The 22,883-nt window shown below is 43.2% G+C and overlaps 1 protein-coding gene across 8 annotated transcripts in view; it reads right to left on the minus strand.

Moving 5' to 3' along the window:
• The window catches only part of fbrsl1 (fibrosin-like 1), a 263,354-nt gene that overhangs the window by 180,919 nt on the left and 59,552 nt on the right, over positions 1-22,883 (minus strand). For all 8 annotated transcript variants that reach the window (XM_056418085.1, XM_056418084.1, XM_056418083.1 and 5 more), the window contains exon 2: positions 1,404-1,631. In XM_056418085.1, coding sequence (XP_056274060.1) covers positions 1,404-1,631 — 228 coding nt within the window. The remainder of the gene's footprint in view (positions 1-1,403; positions 1,632-22,883) is intronic.

The raw sequence follows: 22,883 nt of genomic DNA on the forward strand, positions 1-22,883 counted from the left end.
TTGCTGTGCTTCACTGAGGTTCACAAGGCTGATTCCCTATATTTCCTTTCTAATGATTTAGTCCTTGCTTGCCTGTTTGCCTCCTTTGCTTCAGTTGGTGAATTACAGAAAACACCACCAACCAAACTCCCGCAGTGCACCTGCAGTGCAGTTTGTAGTGCTGCTGCCGTGTGGCCTCAACCCTGTCAGAGCGGATTATTATAGTGCACTGCAGTGTCCTTGCTGGGCCAATGGGTGCAATCATCAACAAGCAGATACATGTACGCAAATAGTCACGTGCGAGCCGTCCACCTGGTGTCAACAGGTGATCACATGATCACAGTTCAGAACTGAATGCGTTCATGAAACAAAGTGAGGAGCGTTCCTGTCCGTCTGTCTGGATGTCCGTTGTCATCCAATCTACTTCTCGCTTTCACTTGTTTGTTGGACCAAAACCAATTTGGTGCCATATCTTATTGTATTATTAATAATAAACTTCAGCATGTGGACTGCAGTGTGCAGATAGCATTGAGTGATGACGCTGCATATCATTTTGTGAAGTTAAAACTTTACCGCCGGAAAAACAGCCACCACTTAATAAATCCATTCTCCATACGATAACCGTGGTGGTTATGTCAAGCAAGCAGGTCATTTTTCCCTGTTTGGTAAATGAATACCTCGGCTTAGTTTATTTCATTGATATTGCAGCAGCTAGTCTACTGGAGTGTGTTTTTCCCCCCCGAGAGTAAATGTCCCTAACTTACAACTCTAATAACGTTTCCACCAACAAAACACCTCTGCTCATTAAATGCTCTACAACTTTATAATCTGCAAAGTAACCAGGAACAGTTCTCTGTCAAGTAAAGTTGTAGTGAAGTGCGTTGGGAGTCTTTTGTAAGTTATGTCAGGGAACAATGAGTAAGAATCGTAATAAAAGTAATTAAATTGTTTTCTGTTTTGGGCCCTTTTAGTTCAAGGCCCCAGGCCCAGCCAGGTGGCCTACTTTGCCAAACATGGATCTGACCATGATTGAGGTTTATTGCTGAAGACCAAAGGAATCTCCGTGCTGACGGTGAACGTGTTGTGAGAGCAGTTCTCAACAAGCATTTTTAATAAGCACATATGTAGAGTTAAAATTCACACCATTTAAATAGAGTAACCCGAAAAGAAGAAAAAAATGTGAGACAGCAGAAGGAAGTGCTCAATGTCACCCCCGACCACAATGTGAGAAACATGATCACTAATTACTGAAGGCTGCTGCTGACCTGAAGGATTGTGGAAATAAGCCAGACTTCCTAAAGGGGTCAAAAGCTTCTATTTTAAAAAAAATGACAATTGAGGAAGAAAAAAATTACTGTGAAATGAATGTAGAAGTGTTGAGAATTTCCCACATTAAAAAAGTCAATGGGGTCAGACCCACTCACCATTTTGTGCCTCTTGGAGTAAGTCTTCTTCAGCAGCCTCTCTGTCATTCTCTCCTGCTCCCGCTGGGCGTGATGAAGGAAGCCATTTTCCAGGGCATCCACCACCGGCTGGACGTTCTCCTCTTCTTCCCCCATCTCCTCATCCTCCTTTTTCTGCCGCTTTGCCACCTTTTTCTCCTTCCACCGCTCCTTCTTCTCCTCCTGTTTCTTCACGACTCCGGTCTTCTTCTGCAGAGATGAAAGAAGATGAAAGCCAGTTAGCGAGATAGATAGACGTAGACTTTATTCATCCCAAGGGGGAAATTTGTGAAATGAGTATGTGTGAAAGATATACATGGATGCAGTGGTTAATCCATCCATATATCATCTTAATGTTGTGTATCTTGTTATTAATTAAGAACAGTGATTAGAGGATGCGATACAACCTTCTGCACACAGCTCTTACTTTCCATTTTTAAAAGCTCCATTTGACTGTCCAGTCATCCAGCACTCACCGGAGTTACACAGATAACAATCAATACCACACTGAAGAAAGAGATTTACTGTCTGCACTACCTCAAGCATTTCCTTAAAAACCTTTAAATCTTAGTCCACTAGCTGACAACAAGTCTATAAAAAAAACACCGCCGTTGAACAAGAACCAAGCAGGCAGATATCTTGATGGACAGGGGCGGGAGATGAATGTGTAAAAGAAGTGGAGATAGGGTGTGCCCCAGCTGGCAAACAGTCAAGCACCAGTCCCTTTCACTGCTGGCTTAGACAAGCATCTCTCTCTCTCTCTCTCGTCATCTTTAATCCTGTCAACAGCAGAACAATGCTTTACCAGAGTCTATCATCACTTGGCTCATATATAATGAGCTTATGGTATGAAGAGCTCCTTTAACACACAGTGCAGAAAATACAGTCAGTGTACACTTGATTGATTGATTGATTGATTGATATTGATTGATTGATTGATATATTTATTTGTCGTTTGCCAGAGTACAGGTACAAAAGCATCGAAATTACAAGAAAGGGTGGATGAAAGATTACAGCATAACATGAGGGAAGAAGGCGAGAAAAAACACCAACCCCCCGACTATGCCCCGAGAGGGGTACAGTGTGGGAGCAGGAAAAAAACACCTTAGCACATAAGCACATACATTTTAGACATGACTTGCAACGAGTAGGAAGGGGAGGGAGGTAATCCAACAACTGGGTGATCTAAGCCCATCCATTGGGGGCAGAAGGTAACCAGCACCGACAAGCAGCCAGCCGGTCCGGGGCCATCACAGCAGCGCCAGCCACAGGCCCGTGCCGTCCCACTGGGGTAAAAAGCAGGCGAAGGCGTGATGGGGAGGGGGTAGTGAATGCAAATCAGTATTATTGAAAGTTCGTGTGTGCGTGTTCTGGTATGTCGTCCTCCCCCAGGCCACAACAGACAGAGTTCTCAGTCCGCAAGATGGTCGTTGCCATGGAGATAGCCTTGAAAGGTCCTGGGAGAAAACAACCACAGGTGTCTGTGGATAGGGGGAAGGGAATGAGAGAGGTTCTCACTTCAGCGATCTTCAGGGGAGTTGTTGTTCCAGTAACGGCCTTGGCCAAGGCCCGTTCTAGTTGAGGGAGCCGAAAGCAGATAAGATTGGGATTGTTTGGTCTTCCAGCAGCAACATCCAATTTGCGCACCTACTATTCCACCACTTTCCTCCCATTTTTCAAATCGATCCAATTTCGTCGGGCAGCCTTAGGGGGCTTTTAACGGCTGTCACCGTTTCCTTAATTTTCCGATAAACCAGGGCAACGCCAAATCCAAACAGCAGAAATCCTGTAATCATAGTTCCGAATAGGTAGATGTCATCTACGTCCTACACGGAAAGGGCTGCTAGGCACACGACACGTCCATCGTGTAACCAGCTGCAACGTCCCGGCAGGACGGGCAGGTTCCCCCGAACCCAAGCTTCTCGTCGAGAAGACGGTGTCAATTGCGTTGAGAGACCAGTTGATCAGATGATCAGTTGATCGGTCCATGGTTTTTAGTTCGAAGAGCGATGAGGAGAGAGTCTCTCAAGTATAAAACAAGACAAGACTTACACTATGACCAAGCAATTCCCGCCTTCAACTAATCACTCCTTATGCGTGGGTTACTGCCTGTATGGAATTGGTGTTTGTGTATTGGAATCCAAACACCATTTGTAACAGCCTGATCTTACTCTGTGTTTGTTCTTTGCCCCCTCCCCCACTCACCTCCTGACTGGAACATTGCGTCATGCTGTGTAGGTCCTACACAGACCAGTGTTTGGTGTTCGCTTCATTTCAGTCGCTCTGAAGCGCTAAGATAATTCAAGTCTGGCATTTATTGTCAGTGTAGTACAGAACAAATATATATTTAACACCAAGAGAGCATAATCACAGTGCTACGACGCACCATGTGGCCTTATACAGTGTTCCTGTCATATTGGAGTTACAATGATCAGGTTTCTCACTTGAAAAGGCCGTTATAGATATGACCCAAAAACGTGTGATATAAGCAGCGGGATATCAAAAGAAAGCAAAAAGCTGATGAAGTGTGTTGTTTAGTCGAATGTAACCAACACTAATACATGGCTACAAAGAAAAGCTCAACACAAATACAGTTTAGCATTCTATTGCGTTATTCTAACCCAACCCTGTCTTGTTACACCCTCACAGTAGATGGCATTTATTCATAAAAAGTGTAAAGTATACTAATCACCAATAGACATTCTACAAGTGACCATGTTGTCAGCCGTGGAGATTTAGGATCTCTAGACATGATGAATGCTGGTGTCAGCCCTTGTGGATCTATGAGCAGAGTTCAGACACCAGATCTAGGCGCTGCGCTAAAAGTTCAAACAACTTCAATGCTTACACAACCTGCGTGTATCAGTTGCCAGAACATAAGCACACCACAGCAACATCGTGCCACAATCTTGGCAAGATAATTATATTGGTATTTTACGATTAAGAAAAATATGACTGGCAGCTGAGGCCGTGAGCTCTAGAAGCCCTGGAAGTGTGGAAAAGGTCAAGGACATGGCGAACGTGGTATGGTCAGGAGGCACACAAATTGACGCAAATGCACATCTGCAGCCGGTGGAAAACACTGCTGCCAGCCAACCGGGAGGCCTGCTTGTGCATCTAGTGATTGAATTGCATCCTCCTCGTGGGCTTCTGCTGCCATTTATTTATAGATCTCATTAGGTCCGAGTGGAGCTGGTGCCTGGCTGCTGCTGCGCTGCTGCTGGGTAACGTGTGTGGTCGGAGATCACCGCATGTCTGAGGCACACCGAAGCTGCATGAAGTTCAAGGCCTTGTGCTGCGAGTTCACGTTCCAACATCTGCTCACAGCCAGCAGCACCCAGCCACACTGCAGCTTAGCACTGCGGCTGAATAATCAAGTTATTGGCTCATAATCAAATGATAACTCCTAATGAATGGCACATTTCATGACAAAAAGGTGCTCTTGTGTCAGGAAGAAAAAATAAATAAATAAAACTGGCCATGGAAAGGAAGAAAGAAAAAAAAATCAGTTTCGGTGCAGGCAAAATGTATCTGATGGAGATCCTTCAACAGCGCACACATCGTTACAATATTCTAGTCCATGTCTTATTATTTATTTATTTATTTATCGTGTGCTACATTGGACATGTTTGTAGTCCCTCCCTCCTCGGAGAACGAGTTTGAAGAAACATTAAGTGTTTCTAGTTTTCATATTTTCTTCTCTCTAGCTAAGAGGAAAGAAAGAACCGTGACACTTTGTAAAACTGCGTCTTAACCTTGAATTTTAGATTAAACATGTTTTAAATAGTGACAATGTAGCCCATAATGACAACAAGGACTCAGACAGTTCAGAGAAACTATAAAAGCAGGAGCGGTCCTCTGTGAGGCTCTGTGGCTCACAGGCCGACACCCCTCGGACAGAAAGATTTAATGTCATCACACTGACACGGCAGCTCAAAGCTCTTCTCACCGCACAAGGCAACACATTCATTTCTCATGAGGGAGCAGACGGTATTAGCAGGCCACTTGTCATTAGATTCATCACCTGGAGGTCCAGCTTTAAGAGCTGTTACGGGGACAAAGCGGCTGCAGCCTGACAAGAAAAGGATGTGGAGGCCAGGTGTGTGCAGTACGGAGGTCCATCAATACACGTCCGGCCGGTGTCTACTTAGTTATTAAAAGAAACATGTCTTTGTGACAAATTAGAGTGCTGGGATCAATTAGGCATTAACTTGCAGAAATGTGGAGTTTCATTAGCGTTCTGGAGGAAGTCGCCGTGGTCGCCATCACCTACTCCATTCATCCTGATAGAAAACAGCAATACACGAGGACGACACGGACCATTTGACATCTTTAACTGCCTTCACTGTCAGACGCTGTGCAAGATAAAGCCTCAATGCATCTGCCATTGTCATACATTTATTGTCAAGGGCAATTCAGGGATTTGAACCTTTCAGCACAGTTATAACGTAAACTATCATTTCACATCTTTTTTTATCAACTAATGCTGTGTGGTGGTGATTCTTAAATCTCTAAAAAGCTTTGATATGGACCAACGATGGGTTACTGCATGTCCTCTGATGTTTTCTTAAGCGAGCAATACATGAACTAAGTAGAAGCTCATTACCTCATTTCAGGACAACTCATCTTATCTTAGTCAACAACATGACCTATATATCTTTGCTTTTCTTCTATGACCCTGTGGTTACATGTCAAGCACACCCCTGGTGGTGCTTGACATTTCAGGCCAGTTTAAGGAACAATGTGCAACACAAACACTGCGGTTTGTTAAGCGGATATGAGTCTCATGTACAAATGTGTGTCATGCTTCTCAATTTATTTGGATAAAAATGTGTTAGCCAGAATTCTGGAGCACCACAAAGCAATTAGACTTTGTTTAGCACATTTGAAATCTGCACTCATTGATGCCTCATGTCTGTTGTGTTCTATCAGTAATAAACAGATTTCAATTGTCTATCTGTGTCATTCCTATTTATTCACAGGCAACGACTCCAACAATAGAACTGTAATAGCTGCAGGAGAAGAAGGGGAATCCATCACTGATGGTTTCCTTGCCAGAAACGGCTTAGTTGTGATATCATTTCCATATGCCAAAGGCTCAACGTGTTTTTTTCTTCCTTTATTAAATTATTTCTACACAAAATGGAGCAGCCTTATCACACAATGTATTATTAACCCATTTACAAATGAAAAGAGCAAAACACTGATGCACATAATTGCAAAGTAAATGCTTTGCCATCGGTGTGAATGCCATACATGCACTCAGCATTTTGTTAAGTTCGTTCAGGTTTTTTTGTAAATTGGAAATGCCACTTCAACCTGCATGGAAATAAAAATACATATCTTTCAACATGTCCTTTTGATTAGGTCAGATTCCTCTTTTATGGTTTGGTTCCAAATATTGCTCCAGTCGGACAAAGTGGCCCGAGTGGTGAATCATGCTCATTTCACCCAGGTCAGCCCGGGGCAGACATGTGACAGTGACCAAACAGTGGCTTAAAATCCGATGAGCTTGGGGGAAGTGACAGCGGAGAGAGAGAGAGAGAGGAGAGGATGAGGATGGACAGAAACACAGACGCAGAGATATGTGAGTGGAGGTGATGGAAGCGGCGGGGGGGGGGGACTGGTGTGACTGGTGTGACCCGCCCACGTTACCCTGGCAACGGTATGGGAGAGCTTTGTTGCTGTTCCAGGCTGCATGGGGACTGGGGCATGTGTGTCTGTGGGTATGCGTGCATCAAATCCAACGCAGGTTTCCAGGCCCGCCAACAGTGCACGGCTTCCCGTGCTCATGCTCGGGCCTTGAGATCCACACTGTGCTCCCAAAGGACGGTTCATGCATTTGGCACAGAGGAATGTGAGCACACTAAAGAACGGGGGTCTCCGTGCGGCATGCATAAACCAGAAGGCAGAGGAGTCTCACAGATGGAGCCTGGACCGCAGAAGACATTGACGGCGGGGATGTCTAACGCACATCACCACACCTTCCCCATGGCACTCTCTTCTTTCTGAGGCCAGTCATTATTTAGACACAAAGAGCTCCGCAGGGAACACCTTCATCCCCATTAAGCAGTGTCACAAAGAGATAAAAGGGGCCCTCACTCTACTACTACTGCGTTGGAAATTAAGTAAATAGATGCTATACAAATTAAGTTTCATTTAAGGTTCATCAAGTAAGACGAGCGCAAAGCCAGGATACCGTTGATAGAAGAAAGAAAAAGGACTGAATGTACGGTGACAAACTATTGCAATATGGCTAATCCAGCATTTTGATCATAGAATATACTGTACTGAACACTAGGGATGGACATCCAGTCAGCTTGAGATAACGTGTGTTCTTGGTTAAGTTCCCGAAGTTAGTTCCTGGGACTATTTTGGCCAATATGGAAGCACTACACGTGCTATACGCTGATCAGTCAGCTGGTAACTAAATGGATGAGAGTTAACAATCTGTTAGCAAGTTACTTAAGACATATGCAGATACAACACTACCGTTTTCTGATCTATCCACATGGAACTATAAAACAAGTTGCATATTGTCAAAAGGTAGAAATAAAGTTCTCCTAAAGCTGACATATGTTGAATCAGTTTTTCTTTTCTGCAGCTTATCAAAACGTAGCAGCTCCTCCGTCGTGTTTCGCTCCCTTTGAGCTGGCTGAGGTTCAGGTCGCGCTGATTTATTGCTCCGTTGTTGGACTTATTCTAAACGCATTACTGCAGCTCTCGGCATGTCAGACAAATCACTCTCGTCTCGTCGTGATTTCGTCCGGATTGATTTCATCATGCATATTTTGTCGTCCTGTGCATTTGAATCCACGCAGAGACGGCATAGCACACGGCGTCAAACACACCTTTGATTTAGAGCGCGCTCCGTCTCATTTGTCCCGGCCTCCCCGCGTCTCTCAAAGCATACAATCAGAAGATTATCGCCTCGAGGGACGAAGAGAGGGTGCGTGGTGTGCCAGGAGGCGTCATAGGGCTGTGAACAAGAGGAAGCGCACACTTCCTCACTGATCAATGTTGCATCATTTGCTTGCACACTAATTAAATGAAGCGCATCCTTTTCACTTTTTGTTAAACGACGTGGCGTATTGTTCCTGTTCATTTGACATCACGGGTGAAAGGCTAAATCCTTTGTGTGGTGTAAGCTACTTCTTTGGCAGTGTGTGTGTGTGTGTGTGTGCAGCGTGTTCTGGGAATGAACAGGAGACACGAGGTGTTAATCCCTGGCAGGTCAGCGTGCTGCTTTACAGGAGCCAACCGATCGCCTCCTTCACCGTGTCACTTCCTCCTCTTTCGGCTTCACGCGCTGTTTGTTCACGGCGGCGGCGGCGGCACGCTGGCCTTCTACGTTTTGCAGCAGAGAACATGAAGCCAGGGTTCTTACACATTTTGACCAATGGATTTCCATGACTTTAAACCAAATTTCCATGAGCAAACTGAAATCTCGGTCTTAACATGAACATTTTTGAAAATTGTGCGTATTGATAGCGTACGCCGGCTTATATTTTGAGCGTCTTTCTGTAAAAAACGTATTAATTATTTCAAACTCGGCGTAAATGAATATGTGATTATAACAAATTTCCATGACTTTTCCCAAACTTTTATGCTTTAAGTTTTTTCCATGACTTTTCCAGGCCTGGAAATAACCATTTTAAAATGCCATGACTTTTCCAGGTTTTCCATGACCGTACGAACCCTGGAATCTGAATGTTTTAATCGTGTGGGAATAACTGTCAAGATGATTTGTGGGTAAACGCATGAACTTGAAAGCGATTACAGTGCCACATGCTATTTTCTGTAGACTTGTCATTCTCGTATGAACAGAGCTCAACACGTCTGTGCTTTGTGACATTTGAGTTCATGATTTTCTCCAAACATTGCCGTCAATAAAGGGCCGTCCGCCTGAAGCCCTTCAAAAGCTTCCTCAGGGGGTTTTGATTGGATGATGCTCATGTGCACGCAAATTCAGAAAGCATCAAAGACAAATGTAGCAATAAGAGAAGATCAGATAATCCTTTATTAGTCCCGCGGTTGGGACATTTACATGATTACAGCAGCAAAAGAGGTAAAGTGCTAATTAATACAAACTTGTAGAACATTATTATCTATATTCCAGTCACTGAAAAGACACTCAGAATAAAAAAAAGTATGTAAACTGTGTAATCAGTGATCTGCCACTTCCAAGTGATAATAACATAGTTGTATATTATCCCAGTACTTATACACCTCAAAGTCAGAGATGAAAACAGTAGAGCATGACTAATTATTTCAGTATTGAGTCTTATATCTGCCCTATATAGGTCACATTGATTAAAAATATATCTGCTGAATTTAAAATATGTTAAATGCTACATTAGATACAACAAAGACGATGTTCTGCCATAAGGCAATAAGATATGAGTCTCATGGGTAAAACAGGTGCACACCTTGTCTCACTCAGTCACACCTGGAGTGACATTAAGCTGAAAAGAGGCTATTGTAATAGGCAGATAGTATTATATGAGATATCAACTGAAATCAGCTCCAAAATGTGAACATGATTTGGATGTCTTGAATAGTTGTGTAGCCTCTCAGGAGGTTTTCCAATAGCTGTATGCACATGTGTTCACCCTCCTGTTACCTTCAAATGTACCAACATCTTTTACCCTTTTTGACCACAGCAATTAAAACCTTCAGAACATTATTAGAATTAATATTGTTTCCCAAGTTTAAGTGTCAGGTACTTTATGTTTGTTTGTTGACTACCTAAATGGCCCTTTAAATAAAGAAAAATGTTGATATTTCTTATGTATTTTACACAGTGAAAAACCACCTGGGGTCAAATTGACCGATGCGTACAAGTTGTGGACAGGACATTGAAAACATATCATCATGTGAATTTTATGTTTTCCCAGTTGTCCCCAATAAATTAGGAAAAGTCATGAAATATGAAGCAAAAAACATGATGTCAATCATTTTTTTAGAGACGTTAAACATTGAATGGGGTCAAATTGACCCCAAAGGCAATAGGAGGGTTAATGAATAAATGCAATATGAGTCAATGTAGAGCTGAGTATGCTGTTGTCTGTGCACACAGCTGTCTCAAGTAGAGCACTGCATATTGCAGTTTGTGTGAGGGCTAAATTAGCTCCAAGACCAGCGGATGCTGAGGGGATAAAAATACGACAACTATTCAATTTGACAACTAATTTAGTGTCATTTGCTTACGTTGATTTACCCCTGCCCAGACGTAGGTGTCAAGCAACAGTCAGTGTCGCCCGTCAGTGTTTATTTTTGTTTTTTTGTTTGTCATTAGCGCTTCTGAGGAAACATTTGTTTGGATAAATCAGAAAGACAATGTAAACCTGACGACCACTTCTGTGGTGTTAACGTTGCACGAGCCGAGACTCAAGGTTTTTTCCCCGCTCTGCATCAGCTGACGTGTCCGCTGAGTTGATCAGTTTATTTCAGCTGTCAACTCTCGACTGCCGATCACTTTGCTGCTGCAGCTGCTGCATGTCTCATCCCACTGCCACCCCAGCATGCACCTGCACTGTGTTTGTTGATTGTGTTCTCAAGATGTCAGTCCGACAGCTTGCATTTAGTTTGAATGACACTTTGAATGACAAATAGTTTGTTTCCGTTTGTGAGACTGAACAGGGCTTTTGCGTGAGCCGTATCTGATGCAAAAGGCCGACACGTGTTAACAACAGAAGAAATAGTTTGACAACAACATCCACGAGTAAATATGGGGATTGTACAGATACGTCTGATTCTTGAGGTTTAGAGTGAATATCACAGGTTTCGCCTCCCACAGGTCCTTGGAGAGACGATCAAGTCGATTGTCAGACAGGAAAGAGGTTTTCTTCGGAGGCCAATGTGTCATGTGAACCTCCCACCTCTCGTCACAGGAGTCGCCCTGCCTGCTGCTGCTCGGCCCACGCACTGCAGCCGAAAATACAGCCGGGTGTCATTCCACAGATTTTTCTTTTCCACTCTCCAGAGAAAAGGAAGTGTTGCCTTGGTAACAGCTTTACCCATTGGTGGAGCAGGATAACCAAATACACTCCCATACATGTGCAATGTTGGTCTCACACTGTAAACAAATCAGCTCAACAATGTCGGGGAATTCTTTTCATAGGTAAAACGGTTCAGAAACACACTAGGGTCAATGTCCAGTTTCTTTAGCAACAGTTAAAGACAGTCTTTTTAAAACTGACAGACACTCGTATCGGTCTGCATTGCTCACAGTTTGACAGGCACATTACAAAAACAAGTTTTCTTCCCACTGCTGACTAACGAAAGATGAAGTGTTTTGACATATGCCGAATGTGGGAGTGGACCCTGTTGCCATCTGAACTGGTCTGAGGAGTCTGCTTTGTTCCCGCAGCAGGAGGCAGAGCGGTCAGAGGAATCCCAGTCAGAGGCGACTGACAGGGAAGGAGAAACCTCAGATCTGCCTGCAGAATGATATCACGGCAGTAAACACCTCATGGAGTAACGTTCTTTTATCAACACAACAACCGCATGTTTTCTTTAAACTCTCTTCAAAGTCTAATAGAGACAAACACTTCTAAACTTATTCACAGCGATGCAGACCTGAAGATGGAGGTAAAAACATGACACTTGACACAAATTCAAGTTCTTCGACCCTAACCCTCGGGTAAACCCCTGTTCGGTGAAAGAACTACGTATGCCAGGAATAATGTGAACATCTGAAGAGAAGTGCGACTGTTATAATTAATCAAATGAACTCTATGCAAAACCTTTCAGCTCTCCCACTGAGCCATTATGAAACATGGACTTCAAATGTCAGGGGTGTAGGTTGAAGGCGAGTGACAAGGAGACGGATGTATTCAACTCTTCATGGAAAACCAATGAGACGCATTTTTCATTGTCGCAGTAAACAATGGCAATTATTTCCAAAGCATAACAGACTTGTTATTTTTCTGTTTTCATACACTGCTAGACGTAATCAAAGTGAATTTCTATAAGTCTCTTCAATATGACCAACACACGTCAGGTATAAACATTACATGAATACAGCAGACATTTAAGTTTGTCATGTGGGGAAAGCAGAGATGTTTGTAATAACAATAACAATATCTCACAGACAGAGCAGTGATCCAGCATGGACAATACCAGGACCCTGAAACCGATCCTTCACAATATATTATTATTATTGTTGAATCATCAATCTATTTTAAACAAACAGCAGCAGTTGCCTTGTTTTACTGTAAAATTAGAATATCTGACATCAAGAAAACAACTTATCAAAAATGAATTTAACATGGCTATTAATTTGCCGTTATATCAAGTTGACCTGATCACTGATAACTTAAATAGGTAAGCTATCTCTGCTTTACTATAAACCACAGTAAAGATACGAGTGGTGGTTGATGAGCATCACTTTTATGAAAGCACCACTTCCGAGGCTCATTTCATAGCTATTCAGTGGGAGCTTCTGAGAACTACTGCAGGAGTACCTTTAAAAATGAGCCAGCACAAGGTCCTCTCTTGGAAATCACCATAACACCCTGGAGGGAATATATCTATTATTCTACTCCCAAAGAAATCAGTCCATTTACAAACACTGTATTTTTAAAGACACCAAAGACCAACTTGTCCGCGGCATTCAACTGAATTCTCTCTCTGGTCAGTAAAGTAAGTGGGGTAAAATGTATTCTTAGTGAGGTGCCTAGAGTCCCAGTAAGTAGAAGACATGGGCAGGATAGTAACAATACATATTGAGTTGTTTATTCGCCTTGTTGTGTCCTTCAAGGTAAATATAATTTCTCTCTGCAATTCCCTAATAAAATAACGCACACCCTGTCATCTGAATGGATGCTAAATGCTTGAATATTCAGACTAGAGTAATCTTAGTGATTTTGTTTGACAGGGAGGAAAACGAGCTGCCACAGAGAGAATGAGGCATCGTGTCGGAGGCAACAAAAACAAGCTCTCCTGTTGGAGCTAAAAGCCACCCCAGAGGGCTCCTGAAATACGGAGTCAGCCCTGAACTGTTTGCTAAATGAATGAGTCTGACACGCTGTTTGGATAAGTACTCACAAACACAAACAAACATGTGTGGTTTTGAAAGAAACCGCCTTCAGTCTGTAGGCTTCCATCAGGAAGCCGTTGCTTTGTTATTTAAAATCATGCAACTGTCCACATGGTGTTTGCACACACCCCGCTGCGTGGACAACAACGTATAACGGCTTGTATTTAATGGTACATTATTCACACAAACACATCACTCGTGTATGATCGCTCTATTATCTCAGCAGTTCCATTACTGCCGTTTCCTTTCTGTCTTGCATAATCATCATATTTTTCTTTGAAACACACTGATCGTGCATTTGTTCCACTTCCACTTCAATCCCCCTCTCACTACACACACGCGAAAACACACACAGTGCAGCGGCCTCGTTCTTTCCCATGCAATACACACTGTGGGAAGGCACTCAAATACACGGTACACCCGTACAATGGAGCGCTCTCTGGTCCTCATTGTCACACGTGCAGGTCCACGCACACTCCCTCACACCTCCACCTTTCCCTTCCTCAACTGTCAGTCTGGCATTATTATTACTCCTCCTCCTCCTCCTCCTCCAGCCCTCGATTGCTTCAGGTGGTCAACCGTGTTAGTGTGTTTGTGTGTGCCATGTAAGTGCAGACAAAGGCCACGCTCCTGAGCATGCTCTTGTTCCTTTGTTAAAGAACAGTTGGAGACATGAAGCAGAGCCGAACGACTTCAGGATAATAAGGAATTGTGATTTTCATGACCATAATTGTCGCAGTGATGAAAACCTGTGAATTATGGCCTCCAAGCCGAGTCCCCTACATTATATAATTTATAAATGTAACTTAATTAAATTGTATAAAACATATGCATTCAACTAACTTGAATCTTTACAATAAAAAATAAATGATTCAGTAGCTGGTTGTTAAAGTCCTCCCAAGGTAATCTACCTTTTTTTGTAACGTTTAATAGCTTCTGTCACATTCAGCTAACATTTACCGAGATATCACACGAGTGGTATAGTTGACAAACAAAGTTAGCGACTAGCGCAAAACATCTAGCCTTAACTCGCTCGACATCCTGGAAACCGAAGAGCTCATAAGAGTGAGTGACTTATATTCACCTGAAAGATGACTCCTAATGGACGCCGACGCCGCCCCACACTTGTGATAAAGGTGATATATCAAAGCTGCGTTTACAGCTTCATCCCCATGTGGCCAAAAAGTTATTATTGCTGCATTTTGGTGGTTAACATAAAACATATGTGAAGTATCTAAAAGTTGAACTGGTAAATTAATGACGACTTCCCACTATCCACCAGCTGTTGATAATTTGCTCACTAATGACAACTAACGAGCTGGTGGTTAACTGCCTGTCTCAGGATGACGTCACGCAATCAGACATATACACCAAGCGGTGCGTGGCCAGGGCCAAACGGATGATGAAAGACAATAACCACCCCGGCCCAACCTGCTTTTCACTCTTCTGTCAGGCAGGGCGATATACCGTATCAAGTGTGCACAACAACAGACGAGGGACAGCTTTTCAGTCAGGGCATCAGGCTGCTGAACAAGGACTGAGACCCACATTGACACTACACACAAGAACATATTCTGTCAGAATATATAATATATTATATTGTATTTTATATTTTATATATATATTATATATATTATATATATATATATATATACATATATATATAATATATAGTCTCAAAAAAAATTTATATTTATTACATTATTTTATATATATGCCATGATGTATATTCTATTACATTGTTTTATATATATATTGTTAATACTTTCTTTTTTTTTATGTATTAGTATATATATTATTATTTCTCTTTTTTTTTTTTTTTTACTGCGCTGTGTTTGTACATATAAGAATTTCATTAATTTCATATACCGATTATAAAGGTATAAAAATATGAAACTTAAAAAAACTTGAAACTTGAAACTTGAAACTTGAATCAACTAATACTTGTTATGTGAAGTAAGACGTGCCACTTTGTTGGTCTTTTCAAAAGCACCTCTTAATGAAACCATCTTTGGCTGATAGTGTAAATAGTAGCAACTTATTCTCGTGGCAGGTAGAGAGTAACTCAATGACAACGGACAACATTTTGATTATATTCATCTCCCGCAATTTATTTTGATTACTATGTCGCATTACATTACAGACAACAAAATCAACGATTGCAGAAAAACTATCACATGTGAAGACATTGACAATGTGTGTTACAATCCAATTAAAACCTTAGGTCTTACAATTTGTTAAATTTATAAAAAATTATATATATATATATAATTATTATTATTATTTGGAATTAATTTCTAGGCTACGGGTTGATCAAGAAGAGAGAAACATAATGTCTGTAAACAAAATTTTCCAACTTCATAAATTGCCTTGTCAAATGTTCACACGGTCTTGGTTGACTAATTATAAGCTAGCAATTTAATATATAGTGTATTAGAAGCAGATGCAAACACCAAGTTAAGAATACCAGGTCAATAGATAAATACAGTGTGTGTAGTGTAGCTTCTGGCACTGGGCAGCATCCTGTTGTCCTAGTGTAACAGTACTGTATCAATGTGCCTCTGTACCAATGTCACCAAGACTAATCCCTGTGCATTTTATATACTTAACAATGCACTTGACTCAGATGCTTGTTTTAAACAGAGGCAGAGAGCTGCACTTTCAGACACTACATACTGCAGAATAACACAGGGCACGAGGGCAACACAGAGCATTAGAGCACACACATATTTATCCTGCCTCCACCGACCACAAATACACACAAACACGAGGATGTACGCATGCATACACCAACTGCCCTCTCATCCTTCACCTGCTCAGTGCAGTTCCTTGACCAGGGCGCTTGTTTGAAAAAACAGAGGTCAAACCGTAAAGCAATTACACTGGCAACTCATCAACCAAGGAGTGACAGCTATACAATTACCTCCAGGCTGCAGCGCCCTGCAGCAGACAAGTGAGCCGAGAGAGAGGGCCGTGTTTAACTCTAGATGTATCAGCGCTTGCTGTATAATTGCACCCTGCCATGTGCACTCTCATCCTGTGTTTAACAGGTAGAGAGAGGAGTGCAGAGGGGAGGAAAGAGAGACAGACACAGAGAGCGAGAGCGAGGTCTATCTAGGTGTTACCTGAGGCTTTGGCATCGAGCCAGTTCACCGGGAAGAAGAAAGAGAGAGATATAAAAATGGTGTCAGGAGAAAAGAGAACACAGAGCCATCTCCCTGCAGTCTACGCTGGCAATACAGCAGCCTGACAACTCACTCCTGAGGGATGTAAATAATTACTGGAGATGATGTAAAGCGAGAGTACGGGAGGGTTCCCACGGTGAGAGCCGCTACAGCAGTCAGTCTCATGCACACCGTTTACGCGTTTCTTTCTCACCATCCACTGTCTGCTGGTTATGAAACATTTATTGTGTATTGTGACTATTAGTCATCCACATTTCATTCTTTTCCACACACTTTGAAAGAAAAGTGCTGCAAATTGTATTCTATTTGTTCAAAGGAATACTGGTTCAATCTGGTTTTATATTCACAGAGTGTTTTCCTTGTGGAGTACAGCTTATATTTTTTATTGGTAAAGTACGGCACATCAAAAAGAGCCAAGACACACTGAAGTGGTGCTAACCCTATTGCAGATCCACAAGTGACCGTTGATGTTTTAACCTCTAAACAAAAGCCAGACCGGGAACTGATGCACCGTATTACTTTCACTGCAAGTAATCCACCTGTGTCTACAAATACTGTGTATTTGCATTCACATAAATGTAGATGCAACTTAAGTAAATTAATTGACAAATTAAATAACTTTTCATAACATATGCAGTTTATCCATGCAAACACCCCCAGATATGTGCCATCTGTGCACATCTTTAATAGAAACCATAGGGCCTGTATGTTCACACACACACACACACACACAAAGTGAACCCTGTGTGTACAACAACGTATAAAGGCTTGTATTTAATGGTACATTGTTCTGTTCTGCTCTCCAGGATGCTCCTTGTATGAATCCAAAACAGTTTTAAGAGGATGCTTGCTTCAAATGCAAATCTCATACACATCATTAGGATATGGGCAACCCTACAGAAAAAAAAAATAAGTTAAGGAGACTAATTAATGAAAAGCAGATGGGAAGCCGGCTCGATGGTGGAGGAATTAATGAATGGATGTCAGCAGCAGGCAAGAACCACAGGAACAAATTAAAAGCTACCAAATCCAACTAATTCTTACTGAATCAGCTGTTTATTGGTTGAAGAGGCACCTATTACCCTCTACCATTGGGAGAAGCCCTCCACTTGAGTCTGTACCCTGCTCCTGCACCAGCTGCCTCTGTGTAGGAACCAGCCTGTCAGTGGTCTAGTGGGGCATGTAAGTACAGCGTCGGTGGCCCAGTCCGAGGATCCCAGTGGGTCTGAATGATGTCTTCTCAGCTACTGTCGTGTTAGAGCAGCGATGTGAGGCCGAGGTGTTGGGTACCACCGTGCTCGCTCAGCCGCTACAGATGCTGTGCTCTCAAGTGTGGTGAGATGGGACAGAGTTTGATAACGTGTCTCCAAGCCATGACCAGTAGCAAAAAGGAAATAGGTCTGAGAACTGAAAGCATCCGTAGCTGCATTTACAGGTGAGTTGTGTCCGCTGTACGGCTGACGGCCGTTTGTGGTGAAGAAATAAATGCTGCTACAGTTTCTCAGGACTCAGTTGTTATCCACCTTGTTTAGATGCTGGAACTCCTGCCAGGTGTGTTTTTGTTTGCATATGAAAGTGCGTGCATACGTGACACATGGGCCTGCGTTGGGCCCGCTGCCACTCAGAGGATCAAACAACAGCAGCGCCTCTCGTCTCACTGCCTTCCCTGTAATGAGGAATGATCCCTTCGCCTCCCGGGGAGGAAGGACATGTTTATACAGCTCCTGCTCACAGGCAGCGGGAGGAGAAAAACTGATTACAGAAGCACTCTGGTCAAATGTCAACACAACACAGCATAAGTAGCAAAAAGACACACATCAACCGCTGCAGCGAGAGTGTGAACAGACCGCTAGCGCTTAGCGAATCTGCTAAAAACAAACAAACCTTTGAGTTCACAAATAGAGGAATTTCCTCTTTGTTGACCCTTGCTCAGCCTCGGTAGAGGATCTAGTAAGGATCTACTTTAAAATGGGGAGCCGAGTCAAGCGCCGCAAACGCTGAAAAGGAAACAGCTGCCAACTCATCGGGAAGCCCTCGTAAAGCCCTGCGTGACAGAGGAGCAGGTTTGTTGCCGGGGCAGCGATTCATTACAGGAGCTCCCCCTCTGTGAAAATTATGAGTGCAATCAGGAGTGGAGGGATAACTGTGACTCATCTCGCTGTCTTTTTCTATTGCAACTCAACTGCTAGCGTGATGAAATAATCACAGTGAATAGGCCCTCCTGCACAGCCAGGCATCGTGTAATCTGTACGCTGGAGGCGAGGAGGAGCAGTGCTTGGCGAACACGAGGAGGAAAGGCAGATTTGGCCCACCTGCCGTATAACCTGGGTCCGTTTGAACTATAAATAATGGCCCTCGATAGGTGCATGTGAAATGAACATGGCCGGTGAATAACCACTACCCCCCCCCCTCATCTCCCCCCAGTAAACACAGGCTACAAGAGCTTACATCTACTGCAGGGATAGAAAGCTCCCGTACAGCGCTGAGAGGGGAGAGGAGGATAAGAGGAACGGGGAAAAAGGGAGGAAAGAGAAGGGAAGACAGAGCGGAGGTGTCCACCAGTCCGCCCAGCCAAAGGTGGGGTGTCTGGGCAGATGCCAGATTACAGACAAACTAGGCATAGTGACAGATCTATTCCCCCTGCTGCCTCCAGCCTGCTGTCATTGCAGATGAACACAAAGCGCTCCTCTCTCCAACAACAGCACGCTGTAATCGGGAATCGACAGCTGATTCTGCCTCACAACTCTTAAGGATCGGAGGGAAAGACGCCGTGGGGTCAATTAGCTGACAGAAATGAAAAGTGGACAGAGGAGAATAGAGTTTGCACAGCCAGAGGAACCTTCGCTCAGGTGCCGGACAAAAGGGTTCTCACAGCAGCTTCGACAGGCTTGCTTTACAAAGGCAGACTTTGGTTTTAAATACTTAAATAATTAACAAGAGCCGGTATGTGGATATTCCCAAAATCCCCAAATAGTAAGAACAAATCCCCAAACTCATGTAGAGCTTATGTCATTGTGTCTACTCTCAGAGCCAACATGTCCCCCCCCCCACCCAGAATCCTCTTCCCCCACATGACACAGTTCCTTCATCAAAACTGGCTGCCACCAGTTCAGCGCTTTGCGTGAAAACGCTGCCCGTACAATCACTTTATATGGAGGAATAAGCGCCCTGAGCCTCCAAAGCACTTCAGTATTTCCACTGGGCATTGTGCACGGAGCAGTGCAGCCGCAGTGTGTGCTAGTTGTGACTGCCTGTTTACGTTTTCACAGGGAAAGTTGGCAGCTGCAGTGCGCCGGGGCCTGCCAATACAAGCCCGGGCCTCAGCTGACCCGGCTTTGTGTCTCTTGACACAACAAAACTTTACACAGCTTCTATAAAAAGTACTACCACACATACTTAAGTTCAAAGGCCGTCACATGAGGTGAATCCTTTATATCTTCACTGACTCTCCGAGGAGCTGCTCTTACCCGCATCCATTCAGTCTCTCCCGTCCTCCCTCAGGCTGGTTAATGACAGGGCATGTACTTTTAAAAGGTCTATTCCCCTCATGTCCGGGTAACTAAATATTCGAACTGCCTTATAAAACCGCTGCTGCCAATCCTGTACTCATTCTTCAGCCGACTAGCACCTCATTTTATCCATATTACATTCTGCTGGAGCGATGTAACCCCGCCTCCCATCCCCAGAGTCCCTCTCGGAGCCAAGGAAGTCATCAATTCATAGCAATCTGCTGCTAGTACCATAAATACCTGTGTAGTTGACCCTAGACAGACCTATTGCTGGAGATCCAGCCAACAAATCAATGCTGAACAGCTGGATCGAGATTAGAGGCTCATACACCATTAGTTGCTCTGAAGCCAGAGAAGTCATTTTTCCATAGCGGCTCTATTTGCAGACCTGGGTCAAACCAATCGAGTGTTTGTTTGACTGCTGCGTGGCTGCTTGGAGCACATGGTGGGTGGCTTTTGCCACACAGCGAGCTACAAGAGTGCGATATGTAAACATATAAGAAATCATCTGTCGAGCATTATTTAAACGGGCCTGATACGGTGAACCCACTTGGTCAACTGAGTTGACAAGTTCCAAATACCGTGGTTGTACTTTTTGCAGACGAGAAACACTTTATCAGGCCTTATTGGAAGCTCTCCTTGAGATACTGGTGGATTCAAGGAATTTTCTCATAAAAATGAAATTAAAATGAACCAATAAATATTTTCATTAAAGCAGATCCGTGTTGCTGGCTGCCAGATTTGCTTCCTGATCTGTTTATACAGGGAAGATGTCCGAAGATGCTTTCAGAGTTGTTCCTGTACCATTTCTCCTTGACCAATACCAATTCTAATACCTGGTCTTAGATATCAACTGATATTGAATACTAAATGCAAACAGACTGAATGCCATGTAGTGCTGGCTATATTACACTATCCACTAGCACCTGCACATGTGCAAGTCTACGAGATGAGAAAGAAGCAAGAGGCTGACTTGTGTTGTTGTTGCTCCTGTGTGGCATGAAGGAGCTGGTAAATGGAGACATTACAGACCCAGGCCATAGTGCTGGGCCCAGTCCAGTGAAGGGAAACACACAACCAGGGCTGACCGGGACAGACTGTCAGACAAATAGGAGCTTTTCTAAAAGGGACTCTGGTGTTCTGAAACACTACCAAATTCATCCACAGGTAGCATCAACAATAAGTTCCTTGGTATAGCTTTAAGCTGCGATTGGCATAAAGTGCCTGAGGTTGCCTACACCTGGACTAAATTAAGATGCTATTAGTCAGCAGAGTTCTTATGAGTGTTGGTGTATCACTGCATTCTGACGATGTGTTACAGAAGTTAAATAATTCCAGTAAAAAGCACAGGAGGAGATGTTGAGCTATAAAACCGCCCTGTAAGAAAGGCTAGATCTCAACAGTGAAAAGAGAAAGTATGTAATATTGATTTCACACCTCTGACTCAGGATGTGTGAATGGCTGACCTTCCCTTCCTACAAGTTAACGGCAAGAACACACATGCTCTCTTAACAACTAAATCCTGCAGATAATCCAAAGATCATACAACTCACCAAATCCACAAGATATTTATATTGGCTTGCAAAGAGTAATGCTAATAATAATAATCACATTCATCCTCATAGCTTATTCCCAATAGCCAACCAACCTCCAGAACAAAAACAACTTAACCTTCCTCTCCTCTTTTTATGGATTGGAAGCAGTTGACATTACTGTGACATTTACCTCTAGTCAAAACACTGCAGCTTTCTGACCGCCTGTTTCGCAAACTCTCCTCTATCCTCCAGACTCACTCCCTTTAAATGTTACCATCAGAGTTAAGTACACAATGGCTGTTCTATGGCTTCCTCTGAGTGTTCATGTGTGGACAGACTGCACCACTTTGAGCCGGGAGTCTCTGTGAGCCTTGTTAAACTTGACTTTAAGAGGCAGCCTGCATCGCCGGGATGTATTTGGTCTCAGCTGAACCGTAAAGAGCACATCAAATTGCAGTTGCTGGAGCACTGCAGTTGTGAGCTCCAAATTGACAATATAACAAGGTCAGAGTCCACAACAATAACATACTTGTAAATACAAAGCAAAAATCAGTTTGGTCATTTCTAGATTTGTGCCTACAATTGATTCCTTGAAGATTTTGCCATCAATTTGTCTCCCATATTTAGGGGGTAAGCACCAATACTATCAAGCTTTATTTTTCTTTATCCCAATATAACAACCTGCCTTTTTGAGCAACGGTCAGATATTGCAAAACACAAAAATCAGATGCTGCGGATGATTTCTATGCCAATTTACCAGGGTGAACCAGGATGAATGTAAATATCGCACAAGGACCTGGATTGGACCCTTTATAGAGTCACATCGGATTTTTCTTAATATGTGGAAGATGCATGTTGATTTAAGGTGTTAGTGTAATCCAAATGAGTACTAACACAATCAGGACGGAAGATAAAGATGATCAATGGAAGGCCAGGAGGGTGCCTGCTGGAGCAGGCACATGCCTTGGCTGGCCGCTCCACACATAATGAGGTCTAATCCAAGAAGAGAATCAATGGTGATGTGACAGCAGGGGTTAAAGGTCAACACAACCCCGACTCCGCCATGAGATGTGTTTGTGTGTGTGTGTGTGTGTGTGTGTGCGGGTCTGTTTGCATGCCTAGTGTATGCTACTGTTCTTGTCATTTGTCAACCGGTCGAAAAGGTAATTACTGTTTCGAAACATTTACTC

Source organism: Pseudoliparis swirei, chromosome 7 (genome assembly GCF_029220125.1).
Source record: "Pseudoliparis swirei isolate HS2019 ecotype Mariana Trench chromosome 7, NWPU_hadal_v1, whole genome shotgun sequence".
Classification (NCBI taxonomy): Eukaryota; Metazoa; Chordata; class Actinopteri; order Perciformes; family Liparidae; genus Pseudoliparis; species Pseudoliparis swirei.